Source organism: Nerophis lumbriciformis, linkage group LG22, assembly GCF_033978685.3.
Source record: "Nerophis lumbriciformis linkage group LG22, RoL_Nlum_v2.1, whole genome shotgun sequence".
Taxonomy (NCBI): domain Eukaryota; kingdom Metazoa; phylum Chordata; class Actinopteri; order Syngnathiformes; family Syngnathidae; genus Nerophis; species Nerophis lumbriciformis.
This window is the reverse complement of record NC_084569.2, coordinates 5,784,542-5,806,655: the sequence shown is the minus strand read 5'-3', so window position 1 is coordinate 5,806,655 and position 22,114 is coordinate 5,784,542. Positions and strand designations below refer to the sequence as shown.

General features: G+C 36.1%; 1 protein-coding gene across 1 annotated transcript in view; it reads right to left on the bottom strand.

Annotated features, from left to right (window-relative positions):
• Window positions 1-2,907: 2,907 nt before the first annotated feature.
• ern1 (endoplasmic reticulum to nucleus signaling 1) overlaps window positions 2,908-22,114 on the bottom strand; it is a 90,453-nt gene continuing 71,246 nt past the window's right edge. Inside the window, exons 16-22 of the mRNA XM_061974367.1 lie at window positions 21,984-22,083; window positions 18,857-19,056; window positions 16,850-16,997; window positions 16,641-16,768; window positions 12,527-12,650; window positions 8,447-8,514; window positions 2,908-3,977 (exon numbers count right to left, since the gene is read on the bottom strand). Of these exons, the coding sequence (XP_061830351.1) occupies window positions 3,591-3,977; window positions 8,447-8,514; window positions 12,527-12,650; window positions 16,641-16,768; window positions 16,850-16,997; window positions 18,857-19,056; window positions 21,984-22,083 (1,155 nt within the window). The 3' untranslated portion in view covers window positions 2,908-3,590. The remainder of the gene's footprint in view (window positions 3,978-8,446; window positions 8,515-12,526; window positions 12,651-16,640; window positions 16,769-16,849; window positions 16,998-18,856; window positions 19,057-21,983; window positions 22,084-22,114) is intronic.

The window sequence follows — 22,114 nt, the reverse complement described above, 5'->3', positions numbered from 1 at the left end:
ATGTTTAAATGCATTAATTAATAGTAAATTACAGTATTTGGATGTTGAACATTAAAACTAACAATGTTGTCACAACTTCAGGCTATTTTGTGTTCAACTTGATCATTCAAAACAATTTAAAAAAAAAATGCACATTTGAGCTATTATTTAATAACATATTATACTAGCAGACTATCTTGTGTTCAATATTTTTTAATAATAAAATACCACAAAGAAAACAAAAAGATCAACATATGTTTGAATGCATTAGTTAATAGTAAATTACAGTATTTGGATGTTGAACATTAAAACTAACAATGTTGTCACAACTTCAGGCTATTTTGTGTTCAACTTGATCATTCAAAACACTTTAAAAAAAATGCACATTTGAGCTATTATTTAATAAAATATTATACTAGCAGACTATCTTGTGTTCAATATTTTTTAATAATAAAATACCACAAAGAAAACAAAAAGATCAACATATGTTTAAATGCATTAGTTAATAGTAAATTACAGTATTTGGATGTTGAACATTAAAACTAACAATGTCACAACTTCAGGCTATTTTGTGTTGAACTTGATCATTCAAAACAATTTAAAAAAAATGCACATTTGAGCTATTATTTAATAAAATATTATACTAGCAGACTATCTTGTGTTCAATATTTTTTAATAATAAAATACCACAAAGAAAACAAAAAGATCAACATATGTTTAAATGCATTAATTAATAGTAAATTACAGTATTTGGATGTTGAACATTAAAACTAACAATGTTGTCACAACTTCAGGCTATTTTGTGTTCAACTTGATCATTCAAAACAATTTTAAAAAAATGCACATTTGAGCTATTATTTAATACAATAATATACTAGCAGACTATCTTGTGTTCAATATTTTTTAATAATAAAATACCACAAAGAAAACAAAAAGATCAACATGTGTTTAAATGCATTAATTAATAGTAAATTACAGTATTTGGATGTTGAACATTAAAACTAACAATGTCACAACTTCAGGCTATTTTGTGTTGAACTTGATCATTCAAAACAATTAAAAAAAAATGCACATTTGAGCTATTATTTAATAAAATATTATACTAGCAGACTATCTTGTGTTCAATATTTTTTAATAATAAAATACCACAAAGAAAACAAAAAGATCAACATATGTTTAAATGCATTAATTAATAGTAAATTACAGTATTTGGATGTTGAACATTAAAACTAACAATGTTGTCACAACTTCAGTCTATTTTATGTTCAACTTGATCATTCAAAACAATTTTTTTTTAAATGCACATTTGAGCTATTATTTAATAAAATATTATACTAGCAGACTATCTTGTGTTCAATATTTTTTAATAATAAAATACCATAAAGAAAAAAAAAGATCAAAATATGTTTAAATGCATTAATTAATAGTGAATTACAGTATTTGGATGTAGAACATTAAAACTAACAATGTTGTCACAACTTCAGGGTATCCTGTGTTCAACTTCATCATTAAAAACAATTTAAAAAAAGATGCACATTTGAGCTATTATTTAATAAAATATTATACAAGCAGACTATCCTGTGTTCAATATTTTTTATAATAAAATACCATAAAGAAAAAAAAAAGATTAACATATGTTTAAATGCATATTTTTATTAGTAGTAAATTGGATGTTGAACATTAAAACTAACAATGTTGTCACAACTTCAGGCTATCCTGTGTTCAACTTGATCATTAAAAAAAATATGCACATTTGAGCTATTATTTAATAAAATATTATACCGTATTTTCCGCACTATAAGGCGCACCTAAAAACCACAAATTTTCTCAAAAGCTGACAGTGCGCCTTATAACCCGGTGCGCTTTATATATGGATTAATATTAAGATTCATTTTCATAAAGTTTCGGTCTCGTAACTACGGTAAACAGCCGCCATCTTTTTTCCCGGTAGAACAGGAAGCGCTTCTTCTTCTACGCAAGCAACCGCCAAGGTAAGCACCCGCCCCCATAGAACAGGAAGCGCTTCTTCTTCTACTGTAAGCAACCACCCGCCCGCGTAGAAGAAGAAAAAGGGCGCGGATATCACCGTACGTTTCATTTCCTTTGTGTGTTTACATCTGTAAAGACCACAAAATGGCTCCTACTAAACGACAGGTATCCGGTTCATGAAAAGACGCAATCTCTCCATCCGCACACGGATTACTATTTCACAGCAACTGATATTCCTGTGAACCGCACTGTGGATACAACGGGAGCACGTACGGTGAATATTTGCACCACAGGGAATGAGAAGTCATCCTTCACTGTGGTTCTAGCTTGCCATGCTAATGGCCAGAAACTTCCACCCATGGTGATATTCAAAAGGACCTTGCCAAAAGAGACCTTTCCAGCCGGCGTCATCATAAAAGCTAACTCGAAGGGATGGATGAAGAAAAGATGAGCGAGTGGTTAAGGTAAGTTTAAGTTTACGCGAAGAGGCCGGGGTGGCTTTTTTCACGCAGCTTCGTCCATGTTGATATACGACTCCATGCACGCCCACATCACGCTGGTTTTTAATATATTATTAAAGTTTGACTGACCTATTTGACTGTTTTTTTGACATTCCTTTAGCGCAGTTAGATGCGGCTTACAACACGGGGCGGCTTATAGGTGGACAAAGTTTTGAAATATGCCGTTCATTGAAGGCGCGGCTTATAACCCAGGGCGCCTTATGGTGCGGAAAATACGGTACTACCAGTGGTTGATTTGAACTCATGTCTAAGTCACTTGAAACCTTTGTCACGGACACTCGACAGATTACTCTTTTGTAACTCACCAAATGGCAAGAACATTTTGTATATCATTATTATACTTTCAGCATGTTTAAATGACAGCCAAGTCTGCAAATAACACACAAATTGAGTATAAAACAAAATACTTTAATGCACATGTCATTACCTTCACTTTCACACATAGGAGTACTCTCTGCAGATTTGCCCTCTCAAGTCATTTAAAGCAAAAAAAAAAAAATATAACCATAGTAAAATTACCTGCAGAATTCATATCATGAAAAAAATCCTCCACTTGCAGCACACATCTTGATTGACAAGAAGCACTTAGCAGCATTAACAAGCAGATTTAGCATAATTAGATTTATGAGTTATTTGTTTATTAAAAAAAAGGCACGGTTGCCACATTGACGATGCAAATTTTTGCATCGGGTCTGTCAAAAATATTCATACAGTATCTGTGCAGTGAACAAACCCACTGAAAAATACAACATTGCACAATAAAATTACCCACAATTCCCACAATAGAAGGCCAGGTTTTTTTTGTTTTTTTTTGGGACAAATACTCTTTTTGGACTTCTTAAAAAAAACCTTCTTGCTCAGTTTAGCTACGACAACAAAACCCGGCAACTCGTTGTGGCTGTCGGACTTGCGGACGGTTCTAGTTGCATTTGACCCGGAAGGCACTTCAATTAGGACGCAGCAGCAGCTGGTCCGGGCGAGCGCGTCCCCAGGCACTGCAGGCCTGGTCCTCGACACCACAAAACACAGCAACTGGTCCCGTAAAAGGTCTTCAAGTAAATCACACAGCTCCGCTTTTCAAAGTCTCGGACTGAATGGAGTTCAAGAGTTTGGGGTTCTGAGGCAGTTCAAGTCTGACTGAGTCTCACCTGATGCACAAGAAGACGGGTCGTGCGGCGGCGGCGGCGATGATGATGAAGAAGAAGAGGCTTCACACTCAGATGGGCTTTCACCTTCCTGTGACGTCTGTGTGCACTCTTGGTTCGGTGTTGTGTTCGTTTGACGTTCATTTCGCGTTAGTGGCGCCTCCACTCGTGCCATTTTGGAATAGTAAGGCAAGAAAGGCCTCTCCGTAGCGCAGGTCCGCATGGCCAAGTACGTGTGCATGAGCAGGTGCGGGAAACGGGACGTGAAGTAGGAGACAAAGTCGTCCGGGATGGAGCCGAGGGTCTCCTGGACGTCGAGAGGCAACTCCCGGTAATGATGTTTCTGTTGGAAGGAACAAAAACAGACTTGATGTTTAAAGGCCGACTGAAAGCCACTACTAGCGACCACGCAGTCTGATAGTTTATATATCAATGATGAAATCTTAACATTGCAACACATGCCAATAGCTTACTAAAGTGCAATTTTAAATTTCGCGCAAAATATCCTGCTGAAAACGTCTCGGTATGATGACGCCTGCGCGTGACGTCACGGATTGTAGAGGACATTTTGGGACAGCATGGTGGCCAGCTATTAAGTCGTCTGTTTTCATCGCAAAATTCCACAGTATTCTGGACATCTGTGTTGGTGAATCTTTTGCAATTTGTTCAATGAACAATGGAGACAGCAAAGAAGAAAGCTGTAGGTGGGAAGCGGTGTATTGCGGCAGGTGTTGTGCCGGATAACGCACCCCCGCCGTAGAATGCACCCCTTGACTGTTGTCAAAATTAGTAGGACAAAGCGGCGCTCGCCAAATACTCGAATCAGCGAAGCATGTTTAATATAAACAGTGTGATTTATAACAATTAAGGAGGCGTGTGTCATGTTTGTCCTCCCACAGAAACCATATTAAAACTAAAAATATATTTTTTTCCCCTCATCTTTTGCCATTTTTCATACATTTTTTAAAAAGCTCCAGAGAGCCACTAGGGCGGCGCTAAAGAGCCGCGGGTTGCCGACCCCTGATTTAGGTTATCTAATTTGACCTGTTTTGGAAAGTCTTGACAAGCCGAATTTTCTTGTTCTATTGGCAGATCATTTTGCTTAGTTCAAGTAAAATACCCCTCATTTTTGAAATTTTTTTTCCTTGGTTTTGAACACTGACTTTTTGCAGTGCGGACATGACAAGGTTGGTAGGTGGGGATCGAACCAGGAACCCTCAGGTTGCTGGCACGGCCACTCTCCCAACTGCGCCACGTCGTCCCCCTTACATTATTGGTAGGCAGTCACATTTTGGCACAACAGCAGCAAATATAAACAAAACAAAACACCAGCGGAAAGCGATAATTATTCAAAAAAACTATTAAACTATTAAAAAAACAAGCAAACTGGAGTTTTGACCTGAAGAAGGCAGGGCTGGAAAAAAAAAAGAAAAAAGAAACAGCGTCCAAAGACAGAAAAAGTGCGTTAAGGGCAACATTGGATGTGACTCCACTCTTACCTTGTTTCCAAGGTAAAAAATGATTTTCAAGGTAAAATTTTTTTTTTCAAGGCAAAACTTTTTTTTTTCAAGGCAAAACATTTTTTTAAGGTAAAAAAAAATTTTCAAGGTAAAAAATGATTTTGAAAGTAAAAAATGATTTTCAAATTAAAAAATGATTTTCAAGGTAAAAAATTTTTTTATGGTAAAAAAATTTTTTCAAGGTAAAAAATGATTTTTAAGGTAAATTTTTTTTTTCAAGGTAGAAAATGATTTTCAAGGTAAAAAATGATTTTCAAGGTAAAAATTTTTTTTCAAGGTAAAAAATGATTTTCAAGGTAAAAAATGATTTTCAAGGTAAAAAAAAATTTTCAAGGTAAAATTTTTTTTTCAAGGTTAAAAATGATTTTCAAGGTAAAAAATGATTTTCAAGGTAAAAAATGATTTCCAAGGTAAAACAAATTTTTAAGGTAAAAATTTTTTTTCGAGGTACATTTTTTTTTTCTATGTAAAAAATGATTTTCAAGGTAAAAAATGATTTTTTAGGTAAAAAAAATTTTTAAGGTAAAAAATTTTTTTAAGGTAAAAAAAAATTTTTCAAGGTAAATTTTTTTTTCAAGGTTAAAAATGATTTTCAAGGTAAAAAATGATTTTCAAGGTAAAATTTTTTTTTCAAGGTAACTTTTTTTCAAGGTAAAAAATGATTTTCAAGGTAAAAAATGATTTTCAAGGTAAAAACAATTTTCCAGGTAAAAATTTTTTTTAAGGTAAAAAAATGTTTTAAGGTAAAAATGTTCTTTATTTTTTACATTATTGGTAGGCAGTCACATTTTGGCACAACACCAGCAAATATAAACAAAACAAAACACCAGCGGAAAGCGATAATTATTCAAAAAAACTATTAAACTATTAAAAAAACAAGCAAACCGGAGTTTTGACCTGAAGAAGGCAGGGCTGGAAAAAAAAAAGAAAAAAGAAACAGCGTCCAAAGACAGAAAAAGTGCGTTAAGGGCAACATTGGATGTGACTGCACTCTTACCTTGTTTCCAAGGTAAAAAATGATTTTCAAGGTAACATTTTTTTTTCAAGGCAAAACATTTTTTTAAGGTAAAAAAAAATTTTCAAGGTAAAAAATTATTTTGAAAGTAAAAAATGATTTTCAAATTAAAAAATGATTTTCAAGATAAAACATTTTTTTATGGTAAAAAAAATTTTTCAAGGTAAAAAATGATTTTTAAGGTAAATTTTTTTTTTCAAGGTAGAAAATGATTTTCAAGGTAAAAAATGATTTTCAAGGTAAAATTTTTTTTTCAAGGTAAAAAATGATTTTCAAGGTAAAAAATGATTTTCAAGGTAAAAAAAAATTTTCAAGGTAAAATTTTTTTTTCAAGGTTAAAAATGATTTTCAAGGTAAAAAATGATTTTCAAGGTAAAAAATGATTTCCAAGGTAAAACAAATTTTTAAGGTAAACATTTTTTTTCGAGGTAAATTTTTTTTTTCAATGTAAAAAATGATTTTCAAGGTAAAAAATGATTTTTTAGGTAAAAAAATTTTTTAAGGTAAAAAATTTTTTTAAGGTAAAAAAAATTTTTCAAGGTAAATTTTTTTTTCAAGGTTAAAAATGATTTTCAAGGTAAAAAATGATTTTCAAGGTAAAAATTTTTTTTCAAGGTAACATTTTTTTTTCAAGGTAAAAAATGATTTTCAAGGTAAAAAATGATTTTCAAGGTAAAAACAATTTTCCAGGTAAAAATTTTTTTTAAGGTAAAAAAATGTTTTAAGGTAAAAATTTTCTTTATTTTTTACATTATTGGTAGGCAGTCACATTTTGGCACAACACCAGCAAATATAAACAAAACAAAACACCAGCGGAAAGCGATAATTATTCAAAAAAACTATTAAACTATTAAAAAAACAAGCAAACTGGAGTTTTGACCTGAAGAAGGCAGGGCCGAAAAAAAAAAGGAAAAAAGAAACAGCGTCCAAAGACAGAAAAAGTGCGTTAAGGGCAACATTGGATGTGACTGCACTCTTACCTTGTTTCCAAGGTAAAAAATGATTTTCAAGGTAACATTTTTTTTTTCCAAGGCAAAACATTTTTTTTTCAAGGCAAAACATTTTTTTAAGGTAAAAAAAAATTTTCAAGGTAAAAAATGATTTTGAAAGTAAAAAATGATTTTCAAATTAAAAAATGATTTTCAAGATAAAAAATTATTTTATGGTAAAAAAAATTTTTCAAGGTAAAAAATGATTTTTAAGGTAAAATTTTTTTTTCAAGGTAGAAAATGATTTTCAAGGTAAAAAATGATTTTCAAGGTAAAAATTTTTTTTCAAGGTAAAAAATGATTTTCAAGGTAAAAAATGATTTTCAAGGTAAAAAAAAATTTTCAAGGTAAATTTTTTTTTTCAAGGTTAAAAATGATTTTCAAGGTAAAAAATGATTTTCAAGGTAAAAAATGATTTCCAAGGTAAAACAAATTTTTTAAGGTAAAAATTTTTTTTTTCGAGGTATTTTTTTTTTTTCAAGGTAGAAAATGATTTTCAAGGTAAAAAATGATTTTCAAGGTAAAAATTTTTTTTCAAGGTAAAAAATGATTTTCAAGGTAAAAAATGATTTTCAAGGTAAAAAAAAATTTTCAAGGTAAATTTTTTTTTTCAAGGTTAAAAATGATTTTCAAGGTAAAAAATGATTTTCAAGGTAAAAAATGATTTCCAAGGTAAAACAAATTTTTTAAGGTAAAAATTTTTTTTTTCGAGGTATTTTTTTTTTTTCAATGTAAAAAATGATTTTCAAGGTAAAAAAATGATTTTTTTAGGTAAAAAAAATTTTTAAGGTAAAAAATTTTTTTAAGGTAAAAATTTTTTTTCAAGGTAAATTTTTTTTTCAAGGTTAAAAATGATTTTCAAGGTAAAAAATGATTTTCAAGGTAAAATTTTTTTTTCAAGGTAACATTTTTTTTTTCAAGGTAAAAAATGATTTTCAAGGTAAAAAATTATTTTCAAGGTAAAAACAATTTTCCAGGTAAAAATTTTTTTTAAGGTTAAAAAAATGTTTTAAGGTAAAAAAATGTTTCAAGGTAAAAATGTTCTTTATTTTTTACATTATTGGTAGGCAGTCACATTTTGGCACAACACCAGCAAATATAAACAAAACAAAACACCAGCGGAAAGCGATAATTATTCAAAAAAACTATTAAACTATTAAAAAAACAAGCAAACTGGAGTTTTGACCTGAAGAAGGCAGGGCCGGAAAAAAAGAAAAGAAAAAAGAAACAGCGTCCAAAGACAGAAAAAGTGCGTTAAGGGCAACATTGGATGTGACTCCACTCTTACCTTGTTTCTCATTGCACGGAGGAGGTCTCTGACCGAGCCACCTTTGTAGGAACGAAACTTTCTCAGATCTGTAAGGAGACAAAAACACATCACAATTAGAGATGTCCGATAATATCGGACTGCCGATATGATCAGCCGATAAATGCTTTTAAATTTAATATCGGAAATTATCAGTATCAGTTTTTTAAAAAGTAAAATGTATGCCGCTGTGTACACGGACGTAGGGAGAAGTACAGAGCGCCAATAAACCTTAAAGGCATTGCCTTTGCGTGCCGGCCCAGTCACATAATATCTACGGCTTTTCACACACACAAGTGAATGCAAGGCATACTTGGTCAACAGCCATACAGGTCACACTGAGGGTGGCCGTATAAAAAACTATAACACTGTTACAAATATGCGCTACACTGTGAACCCACACCAAACAAGAATGACAAACACATTTCGGGAGAACATCCGCACCGTAACACAACATAAACACAACAGAACAAATACCCAGAACCCCTTGCAGCACTAACTCTTCCGGGACGCTACAATATTCACCACCTCAACCTCCTCATTTTCAAGGTTAGAAATGATTTTCAAGGTGAAACATTTTTTTCAAGGTAACATTTTTTTTTCAAGGTTAAAAATGATTTTCAAGGTAAAAAATGATTTTTAAGGTAACATTTTTTTTTCAAGGTTAAAAATGATTTTCAAGGTAAAAAATGATTTTCAAGGTAAAAAATGATTTTCAAGGTAAACATTTTTTTTCAAGGTAAAATTTTTTTTTCAAGGTTAAAAATGATTTTCAAGGTAAAAATGATTTTCAAGGTAACATTTTTTTTTCAAGGTAAAAAATGATTTTCAAGGTATTTTTTTTTTTTTCAAGGTTAAAAATGATTTTGAAGGTAAAAAATGATTTTCAGGGTAAAAAATTATTTTCTAGGTAAAAAAAAATTTTGAAGGTAAAAAAAATTTTCAAGATACATTTTTTTTTCAAGGTTAAAAATGATTTTCAAGGTAAAAAAAATTTTTAGGGTAAAAAATTTTTTTCAAGGTAAAACTTTTTTTTCAAGGTAAAAATGATTTTGAAGGTATAACATTTTTTTTTCAAGGTAAAAAATGATTTTGAAGGTAAAAAATGATTCTCAAGGTAAAAAATTTTTCCAAGGTTAAATTTTTTTTTCAAGGTTAAAAATGATTTTCAAGGTAAAAAATGATTTTCAAGGTAAAAAATTTTTTTCAAGGTAAAAAAAATTTTTCAAGGTAAATTTTTTTTTTCAACGTTAAAAATGATTTTTAAGGTAAAAAATTATTTTCAAGGCAAAAAATTTTTTTAAGGAAAAAAAATTTTTTCAAGGTAAATTTTTTTTTTCAGGTTTAAAAATGATTTTCAAGGTAAACAATGATTTTCAAGGTAACATTTTTTTTTCAAGGTAAAATTTTTTTTTCAAGGTAAAAAATGATTTTCAAGGTAAAAAATAATTTTCAAGGTAAAAAATGATTTTGTAGGTAAAAAAATGTTTTAAGGTAAAAAAATGTTTTTAAGGTAAACATTTTTTTTCAAGGTTAAAAATGATTTTCAAAGTAACTTTTTTTTCAAGGTACATTTTTTTTTTCAAGGTAAAAAATGATTTTCAAGGTAAAAAATGATTTTCAAGGTAAAAATTTTTTTTCAAGGCAAAACATTTTTCTAAGGTAAAAAAAAAATTTCTAGGTAAAAAATGAATGATTTTCAAATTAAAAAATGATTTTCAAGGTAAAAAAATTTTTTATGGTAAAAAAAATTTTTCAAGGTAAAATTTTTTTTCAAGGTAAAAAATGATTTTCAAGGTAAAAAAAATTTTCAAGGTAAAAAATGATTTTCAAGGTAAAAAATGATTTTCAAGGTAAAAAATGATTTTTAAGGTAAAAATTTTTTTTTAAAGTTAAATTTTTTTTTCGAGGTACATTTTTTTTTCAATGTAAAAAATGATTTTCAAGGTAAAAAATGATTTTCAATGTAAAAAATGATTTTCAAGGTAAACATTTTTTTTCAAGGTAACATTTTTTTTTCAAGGTAAAAAATGATTTTCAAGGTAAAAAATGATTTTCAAGATAAAAACAATTTTCAAGGTAAAAACATTTTTTAAGGTAAAAATTTTTTTTAACGTAAGAAAAATTTTTCAAGGTAAATTTTTTTTTCAATGTAAAAAATGATTTTCAAGGTAAAACATTTTTTTAAGGTAAAAAAAATTTTCAAGGTAAATTTTTTTTCCTCAATGTTAAAAATGATTTTCAAGGTAAAAAATTATTTTCAAGGTAAAATTTTTGAGCATGTCTCAAATTCCAAGCTGCTGTTTTGAGGCATGTTAAAAAAAATAACGCACTTTGTGACTTCAATAATAAATATGGCAGTGCCATGTTGGCATTTTTTTCCATAACTGGAGTTGATTTATTTTGGAAAACCTTGTTACATTGTTTAATGCATCCAGCGGGGCATCACAACAAAATTAGGCATAATACCGTATTTTCCGCACTATAAGGCGCACCTAAAAACCACAAACTTTCTCAAAAGCTGACAGTGCGCCTTATAACCCGGTGCGCTTTATATATGGATAAATATTAAGATTCATTTTCATAAAGTTTAGGTCTCGCAACTACGGTAAACAGCCGCCATCTTTTTTCCCCGTAGAAGAAGCGCGCGGTGCATGCTGGGATATGTGACGTTTCATTTCCATTTGTGTGTTTATGTAAAGACCCCAAAATGGCTCCTATTAAGTGTGTTGTCTGTCTAATTATAAATAATGCAGACGAGGCGTGTTAACTGAGTTCTCAAAGTTTTCTCACAGCGTGCTCATAACCACATTCGAACTCCCAGCATACAACATCGCTTCTCAGGGCTACCGCTCATGCTCGTAACTATCGTTGCATGCTGGGTAGTGTAGTTGTTATATTTGCTAGCTCATAACAGCACATTGAGAGACAAGCTTACGCGCTTAATTCAATACTCGCCGTCATTCCGGGTGGATTGACAAAAGACCTCCAGCCGCTAGATATTGGTGTCAACAGGGCATTCGAAGCTAGACTGCTAACTGCGTGGGAACTTCTCAGGGCTACCGCGCATGCTCGTAACTATCGTTGCATGCTGGGTAGTGTAGTTGTTATATTTGCTAGCTCATAACAGCACATTGAGAGACACGCTTACGCGCTTAATTCAATACTCGCCGTCATTCCGGGTGGATTGACAAAAGACCTCCAGCCGCTAGATATTGGTGTCAACAGGGCATTCGAAGCTAGACTGCTAACTGCGTGGGAACAATGGAAGACAGAAGGCGAACACACCTTCACTAAGACGAGGAGGCAGCGCCAGACGACGCCAACATCTGCCAGTGGATCGTAAATTTGCCCAACTTTTCACTTCGGACACCGAAGACGAAGGATTTACGAATGAAGAATAACTTCAGAAAGTGAGCGCTATGTTTATTTTGTGTGTTGTGACATTAACGTTCGAGCAACATTATGTTGCTATTGCTCTGCACTATTTTGAATTTTACTATGTTTGTGATTGCACATTTGCGTACATTTTGGGAGTGAACAGAGTTGTTAGAACGCTGGTTTTTAATATATTATTAAAGTTTGACTGACCTATCTGACTGTTTTTTTGACATTCCCTTTAGCGCAGCGTAGGCGCGGCTTATAGTCCGGGGCGGCTTATTGGTGGACAAAGTTATGAAATATGTAATTCATTGAAGGTGCGGCTAATAATCCGGTGCGCCTTATAGTGCGGAAAATACGGTAATGTGTTCATTCCACGACCGTATATATCGGTATCGGTTGATATCGGAATCGGTAATTAAGAGTTGGACAATATCGGAATATTGGATATTGGCAAAAAAGCCATTATCGGACATCTCTAATCACAACGGTGGATGGTGCTGGAAATCAGAAGTGACAAGAGATAAATGTTATTCAGGCGGAGACTGAGGGCAGTCAGAAATCAGAGCACTGGACTATAAATATAAGATACTAAAAATGAGGGGAAAAGCATCAATGTGAAAAGTACTTCCTGAATAAATATTTATGTCAGGTTACAGAGATTTATGCGTGACCTCCTACCCGTCTGCAGTGGCACTGTGATATGCTCCCTCCAGTCACTCTTGACTACAGCCCGCCCTCCTCGCTCCAGCTGTCTCACGATTGGTCCGTCCAGCGGCTCCTTCTCTATTCTGTCACTCACATCCTGCGGCGACACAAAACACACCTTTAGTGAACATTTGAATATAGTCTTATGTTGACACATAGAGATGCACACATGTCAACTGGTTGACCAAAGGAGTGTCCTCATTTAGAAACCCTTCAGTATATAAAGTACAAAACCCAAAGCCGGTGAAGTTGTCACGTTGTGTAAAAGGTAAATAAAAAGAGAATACAACAAATCCTTTTCAACTTATATTCAATTGAATAGACTGCAAAGACAAGATATTTAATGTGCACACTGGAAAATTTCGTTACTTTTTGCAAATATTTGGAATTTGATGCCTGCAACATGTTTCAAAAAAGCTGGCACAAGTGGCAAAAAAGACTGAGAAAGTTGAGAAATGCTCATTAAACACTTATTTGGAACATCCCACAAGTGAACAGGCTAATTGGGAACAGGTGGGTGCCATGATTGGACATAAAAGCAGCTTCCATGAAATGCTCAGTCATTCACAAACAAGGACGGGGCAAAGGTCACCATATGGACTGTTGTAGGCGCAAAGTGGAAAAGGCAGCATGTGTGATGGTATGGGGGGTATGTTAGTGCCCAAGACATGGGTAACTTACACATCATAATGCTGAAAGGTACATACAGGTTTTGGAACAACATATGTTGCCATCCAAGCAACGTTACCATGGACGCCCCTGCTTATTTCAGCAAGGCAATGCCAAGCCACGTGTTACAACAGTGTGGCTTCATAGTAAAAGAGTGCAGGTACTAGACTGGCCTGCCTGTAGTCCAAACATGCGTGGATTTGTGTCCTGGGCATGACGTTAAAGTGCATCCGGCAGTGGAGGCTCCTCTATGGGGTATTGGGGCACTAGGAGGTTAACCCCTTTACTACTGTTACCCCAGGTGGCCCTGGGCAAAGACCTAGTACCTGACTGCCCCCTAGCCAGGGATACGGTGAAGACCTCAACGGCGGAGCAGGCGGAAGACCTACTCAGTGGCCTAGTGGTTAGAGTGTCCGCCCTGAGATCGGTAGATTGTGAGTTCAAACCCCGGCCGAGTCATACCAAAGACTATAAAAATGGGACCCATTACCTCCCTGCTTGGCACTCAGCATCAAGGGTTGGAATTGGGGGTTAAATCACCAAAATGATTCCCGGGCGCGGCCACCACTGCTGCCCACTGCTCCCCTCACCTCCCAGGGGGTGATCAAGGGTGATGGGTCAAATGCAGAGAATAATCTCGTCACACCTAGTGTGTGTGTGACAATCATTGGTACTTTAACTTTAAGACGGTAGATTTAAGAACTACCACAACGGCTGCGATGGCGGAAGAAGGCTGCAGCAGAAAAGGGTCCCCAGTCGTCTTGGACTCCATGCCACTGGACCCTGATCCGATTCTGTCAAGAATCGTGTGGTGACTGTCTACGTTAAACTAAGTCACGCACAGGCATCCTCCATAAAGGGATACACCCCTACCAGGAGGATCGTCATACTCGCTTCGAGTGACTGCCGATGAGTCCAGACCTGTCTCCCATTGAAAATGTGTGGCGCATTATGAAGCTTAAAATATCACAACAGAGACCCCCGGACTGTTGAACAACTTAAGCTGTACATCAGGGGTGTCAAACTCAAATACAGAGTGGGCCAAAATTTAAAACTGAACAAAGCCGCGGGCCAAGGTTGAATAAATGAACCTTTAAAGTACTCTACGAGCTATCCTCACGTCCGCTTTTCATCCATTCTAACATCGTTCAGACCCAGTCACAAGATATGTGCGGCTTCTGTACGCACACACGAGCGAATGCAACGCATACTTAATCAACAGCGATACAGGTTACACTGAGGGTAACAGTATAAAAAACTTTAACACTGTTAAAAATACACACCACACTGAATCCACACCAAACAAGAATGACAAACACATTTCGGGAGAACATCCGCACCGTAACACAGCATAAACACAACCGAACAAATACCCAGAATCCTTTGCAGCACTAACTCTTCCGGGACGCTACAAAATACACCCCCGCTACCACCAAACCCCCCCTCCCCACACACACACACACCTTGTAGCGTCCCGGAAGAGTTAGTGCTGCAAAGGGTTCTGGTTTGGTGTGGATTCACAGTGTGGCGTATATTTCTAACAGTGTTAAAGTTTTTTATTCGGTTACCCTCAGTGTAACCTGTATCACTGTTGATGAAGTGTGCGTTGCATTCAATTGTGTGTGCGTGCAGAAGCCGCACATGCATACCTGCCAACTTTTGAAATCAGAAAAACCTAGTAGCCAGGGTCCAGGGGCCGCAGGCCCCGGTAGGTCCAGGACAAAGTCCTGGTGGGGGGTTCAGGCTTCGCCCCCCGACGCAAAATGATTATTAGCATTCAGACAGGTTAAAATGTTGCTAAAACCATCACTTTTCTATCAGTCACAGTGACTTTTCAAAACAAAAATATTACAGCAAAAATCATATGTTTATTCTGTAAGCTAACTTCAATAGTTTGAAATTATTTTGACAGTTAATGCCAGTTATCCTGTCAACCTTTCACAAGACTTCAATTTGTTAATTGAAAGTATAAACACTTTTTACAGTAAACAAATGGTAAAACAGTACTAAACAATTCCATTCAAAAAAAAATTGGTGTCATTATTAACTTTCTGTCCAAGCTTGTATAATCTACTGCCTTGTTCAATTGTAAAAAATATTCTGTGCCTAAAATTCACATTTCTATCACAATTATCATACTGTAAACATGGTAAGCTAACTTCATTAAAATTAATAGTCCTGTCAATAGCATGGAATTACAATTCAAATGTAGTTTTTTTGTAAGCCTTTCAAAAGAATTCAAAATATGAAAAATGAATGAAAATTAATTTAAGCCATCAGACACTTGAAAAGTGGCACATCACATCTCTAATGTAATCATTTGAACTTTTCAACAGAAATAGCACTGCAAAAATATTAAGGACATACTTCTGTATTTTGGTAGTTATGCTGTCAACATTTAACAAGATTTCTTCAACTTGGACTTGAAAGCATAAATAGTATAAACACTTTTAACAGTATAACAGTACTAAACAATTCCAATAGATAGTCATTACCTTTTTGTGGCTAAAATCCGGAAAACGTTGAAAGTTTTCCACTTGTATCGCTAGCAACGGCATTAGACTTGTGTTTTTTTGTCCCAACGTGGTCTTTTACATCGCTAATTCCTCCGTGTCCGATCGAAAAATCTTGTCTGCACAAGGTGCAATTCGCGTAGTTTTCACCCTTTTTGGAACGGATAATTATTCCCGGATAGGCTTTTGAATATTCTTCACGGAATGACTGCAGTTTTCTTTTCGGTTTAAGACTCGTATGCGATTTTTCTCCGGCTGATTCCGTGATCGTTCGCTCGTTTGGAAACAATGGCAACTGGTGCCTCGTGCTTGGCAGCGGTGCTATAAATAGCCTCGCGGAATGGCTCGATAGGAAGTTACGGGAAGCAGGTCGAATGTCATTGTTGTTACGCGATTTCGTGAATAAAACTTAAAAAATTTTTTTTTTTTAATTAATGAAAAAACGTATTTTTTATCACTGCAACCGTAACCCGGAATAGGTTGATGAAATCCGTACTAATTACGGGAAAACCGGAGTAGTTGGCAGGTATGCACATGTTATGTGACTGGGCCGCGGGCCAGAGTTTGACACCCATGCTGTACATCAAGCAAGAATGGGAAATAATTCCACTTCAAAAATGTGTCTCCTCAGTTCCCAAACCTTTACTGAGTGTTGTTAAAAGGAAAGGCCATGTAACACAGTGGTAAAAATGCCCCTGTGACAACTTTTTTGCAATGTGTTGCTGCCATTAAATTCTAAGTTCATGATTATTTGCAAAAACAAATGAAGTTTCTCAGTGTGAACATGAAATATCTTGTCTTTGCAGTCTATTCAATTGAATATAAGTTGAAAAGGATTTGTTGTATTCTCTTTTTATTTACCATTTACACAACGGGTTTTGTGCATTCAAGAGGTGTGTGTGCACCTGAAAGAACTGCAGTTCCTTCTCCAGGCTCCAGAAGAAAGGGTGTTTGAGAACACACTCTGCTGAAGGCCTGCGATGAGGCTCCATGCTCATCATCTGCTCTATCAACTGTCTGGCTATGAAGTCAGCTGGTTAAGACAAAGGACAAAAAAATGTAGGTCATTCTTCAATTTAATCGCAAACGAAAAACTTCCAGTTTCAAGCCTTACTGTGTTTGTCAGTTTGCAGGTGGTCCAGACTGTATGTTCCCAGCAGGATGTTGGCTTGTCTCTGCAGGGATTTGCCAAAAGGGTGGCTACCTTGGGAAACAACGTAGTAGAAGACGCAACCGGCCGAAAAGATGTCTACAGCACAGGTCTGAAATGTGACAAAGAGGAATAGAAAAGAAAACAAGTTGGATAATTCTGTTTGTTTTTATTCAGCATACACTTTAGGGATGTCCCGATCCGATATTTGGATCGGATTGGCTGCCGATATTTGCCAAAAATTGCGTATCGGCAAGGCATGGGAAAATGCCGATCCAGATCCAGTTTAAAAAAAAACTCCGGTCCGTGTTTTCCAACGCACCGATTTAAATAATACATTCCACTTTTCTGCTGCTCCGTATATTCCGTTCCGCATTTTCCAACACACCTTCAACACATCCACACGTCTGTGGATTCTCACGCAGTTGCTTTTAGCTGCTGGCATTACACGACAGGCTCTTCTCACTCTTTCCCGTGTCTCCCTCTCACAGACAGCAAGTGCACCTTCTTACACACGTCACATACTGTCACGACATACGTCACATACTGTCACGTCATACGTCACATACGTATACGTCCTCCCCGAGCAGAGAGGTAGCAGCATGGCTAACGTTAGCTGTGATGCTAGCGCAGCCGTGCGAGCAACGCTCCCTCTAAGGTGCTCGCCTGTGCAATTGCGCACTGTTTAAGCGTCCTCTGCGCATAGCAAATCTATGCCACGCACAAAATCAAATAAAAAAATAAGCGCATGACAATTTTCGACACACGGACACGACAGAGAAAACAGTTTTCGTCATCATTGTTCAAATATTGTGACGTCTGTCGAGACGCTTATCTCCATTCGGTGCCACACGTCCACACCATCAAAATGCTGAGGCAAAAATTTCCACATCAACACCGTATGAAAAAATTAGTGATTTTTTTTAGTTGTGCTTTCCTTCTCTGCATGAAAGTTTAAAAGTAGCATATATTAATGCAGTATGAAGAAGAATGTTTTAATGTAGACATGCAAGCCTTGAAAGAAAATGTTGAAAATCAAGACTACATTTCCTGCAAATGGGTGCATTTCTACCCTATATTTTAACTTTAGATTTATTCTCATATCAAACTCTTTTGGCTGTCTTTTTGACACTTACATCCGGCGCCTCCCTCCACACCCTGGATTATAAATAATGTAAATAATTCAATGTGATTATCTTGTATGATGACTGTATTATGATGATAGTATATATCTGATAGTATATATCTGTATCATGAACTTAAACAAGTTGAAAAACTTATTGGGGTGTTACCATTTAGTGGTCAATTGTACGGAATATGTACTTCACTGTGCAACCTACTAATAAAAGTCTCAATCAATCAATCAAAACACATAGAATCATCATACTGCTGTGATTATATGCATCAAGTGTTCATTCAAGGCTAAGGCAAAATATCGAGATATATATCGTGTATCGCAATATGGCCTTAAAATATCGCAATATTAAAAAAAGGCCATATCGCCCAGCCCTAGTTCAATGATGCCATTTCTGTTTGTCATGTATAATTTTGTCTATTTTGTGTTTATCCTTGAATAAACAGGTCAGTTTCTTGTTACCAACCATTGTGTATTATTCAAACTCCCCTAATTCAGCTGGCTAGTTGTTATCAAGAGTACTAAAACCCTTTTCAACATGATTCTGACAACTATGTAGGCTAAATAACTTTAAACTTTAATACATGCTCGGATAGGCCAGTATCGGTCAGTATCGGTATCGGATCGGAAATGCAAAAACAATATCGGTATCGGGATCGGGACATCCCTAATACACTTCTTTAGCTATTTTCCTTTCATGAAAATATGCCTACATTTATTGAATCTACTAGGATGACAAAGTGTAATCCACTTGAGCAGATAGCGCCTGACCTTAAATAAATCGTGTTTAGTCTCTTCTCAAACCACAAATGACTCTTTCACTCTTTTCTACTTACCGGGTTGTCTTTGCAGTCTTCACTGAGCACCTCAGGAGCGATCCAGCCCTCCGTCCCCGGCACTCCAGACCGTCTACTGAAACTATGACGGCCCACTGCTAGCTTCTTACACAGGCCAAAGTCAGAGATCATAGCCCGTACTCGACCGTGGGCGTTTGGCATGGACACCAGGATGTTGTGGGGTTTTAGGTCTCTGTGGACTACAGGGGGTCACAGGTGAGGGGCGAAATAACAATAAGCATATATTATAACATAGGTGGGGGTTCGTTGGACGGTTCGTCTCGTAGTAATTTTTTTGGTTCGTGAATAGCGTTGCCATGGTAACACGAAATGTTACCAATTTAAAATACACCCATCGGGGAAAACGAGATCTTTCCGACGGTATAACATATGTGAGGGTTTGCTGGCCGGTTCAGCTCGTATTAGACAAAATAGGCGTACCCATTCAATTGGCCCATTTTTTTAAACATTGTAAATAGCGTCGCCATGGTAACACGAAATGTTCCCAACTTAAAATATGCCCTTTGTCGAGAAGTTTACCTTTCCCATGGTATACAACATGTGGGGGTTCGTTGGCCGGTTCGTTTCGTATTACACAAAAGGTGCGTTTCTATTCAATTGGCCCATTTTTGTTTTGTTTGTGAATAGCGTTGCCATGGTAACACAAAACGTTACCAATTTAAAATACACCCATCGGGGAAAACGAGACCTTTCCGACAGTATAACATATGTGGGGGTTCGTTGGCCGGTTCAGCTCGTATTAGACAAAATAGGCGTACCCATTCAATTGGCCCATTTTTTTTAAACATTGTAAATAGCGTCGCCATGGTAACACGAAATGTTCCCAACTTAAAATACGCCCTTTGTCGAGAAGTTTACCTTTCCGATGGTATACAACATGTGGGGGTTCGTTGGCCGGTTCGTTTCGTATTACACAAAAGGTGCGTTTCTATTCAATTGGCCCATTTTTGTTTTGTTTGTGAATAGCGTTGCCATGGTAACACGAAACGTTACCAATTTAAAATACACCCATCGGGGGAAACGAGACCTTTCCGACGGTATAACATATGTGGGGGTTTGCTGGCCGGTTCATCTCCTATTAGACAAAATAGGCGTACTCATTCAATTGGCCCATTTTTGCAAAAAAAAAAAAACTGGCACATTTTTTTTAAACATTGTGAATAGCGTCGCCATGGTAACACGAAATGTTCCCAACTTAAAATAAGCCCTTTGTCGAGAAGTTGACCTTTCCAACGGTATACAACATGTTCCTTGGCCGGTTCGTTTCGTATTACACAAAATGTGCGTTTCTATTCAATTGGCCCATTTTTGTTTTGTTTGTGAATAGCGTTGCCATTGTAACACGAAACATTACCAATTGAGATTTTCGTAAATCGGCGCGAACAAGACTTTTCCGACTGTATAAAATATGTGGGGGTGCGTTGGCCGGTTCGTCTCGTAGTAGACAAAGGGTGTTTTATTTTTTTGTTTGTGAATAGCGTTGCAATAGTAACACGAAATGTTCCCAATTTAAAATACACCCATCGGGGAAAACGAGACCTTTCCGACGGTATAACATATGTGGGGGTTGGTTGGCCGGTTCATCTCGTATTAGACAAAATAGGCGTACCCATTCAATTGGCCCATTTTTGCAAAAAAAGCAAAAAAACTGGCGCATTTTTTTTTTAAACATCGTGAATAGCGATGGTAACACGAAATGTTCCCAACTTAAAATACGCTCATTGGCGAGAAGTTGACCTTTCCGACGGTATAACATATGTGGGGGTTCGTTGGCCGGTTCATCTCGTATTAGACAAAATAGGCGCACCCATTCAATTGGCCCATTTAAAAAAAAATCGTGAATAGCGTCGCCGTGGTAACACGAAATGTTCCCAACTTAAAATAAGCCCTTTGTCGAGAAGTTGACCTTTCCGACGGTATACAACATGTGGGGGTTCCTTGGCCGGTTCGTTTCGTATTACACAAAATGTGCGCTTCTATTCAGTTGGCCCATTTTTGTTTTGTTTGTGAATAGCGTTGCCATTGTAACACGAAACATTACCAATTGAGATTTTCGCAAATCGGCGCGAACATGACTTTTCCGACAGTATACAATATGTGGGGGTTCGTTGGCCGGTTCGTCTCGTAGTAGAAAAAAGGTGGGTTTTTTTGGTTCGTGAATAGCGTTGCAATATTAACACGAAATGTTCCCAATTTAAAATACACCCATCGGGGAAAACGAGACCTTTCTGACGGTATAACATATGTGGGGGTTCGTTGGCCAGTTCATCTCGTATTAGACACAATAGGCGTACCCATTCAATTGGCCCATTTTTGCAAAAAAAACTGGCGCATTTTTTTAAACATCGTGAATAGCGTCGCCATAGTAACACGAAATGTTCCCAATTTAAAATACACCCATCGAAGCAAACAAGACCTTTCTGACGGTGTAACATATGTGGGGGTTCGTTGGCCGGCTCATCTCGTATTAGACAAAATAGGCGTACCCATTCAATTGGCCCATTTTTTGCAAAGAAACTGGCGCTTTTTTTTTTTTAAACATCGTGAATAGCGTCGCCATAGTAACACGAAATGTTCCCAACTTAAAATACGCGCATTGGCGAGAAGTTTACCTTTCCGATGGTATAACATATGTGGGGGTTCGTTGGCCGGTTCTTCTTGTATTAGACAAATTAGGCGTACCCATTAAATTGGCCCATTTAAAAAAAAAAAATCATGAATCGCGTCGCCATGAAAACACAAAATGTTCCTAAGTTAAAATACGGCCATTGGCCAGCAATTGACCTTTCGGACGGTGTAGAACATGTGAGGGTTCGTTTCGTATTACACAAAAGGTAATACTATTCAATTGGCCCATTTTTGTTTTGTTTGTGAATAGCGTTGCCATGGTAACACGAAACGTTACCAATTGAAATGTTTTCGCAAATCGGCGCGAACGAGACTTTTCCGACGGTATACAATATGTGGGGGTTCGTTGGCCCGGTTCGTCTCGTAGCGAACGTAAGAGTTTAGTATAGAAACACAAAAATAACAATAAAGTTTGAAGTATGAGCAATGATAATATGGGCTGCTTGCATTGCAGCAGGCCCACAATAAGATACATTACCTATATTGAGTGAGTGCAGATGGGACAGTCCTGACATGGTCTGCTGTAGCAGCATAACAGGCTCGAGTCCGTGACGATCGAAATCTTTCAATTCCACGTACTGCGCAGAGCCATAATGGGAGTTAAACTCG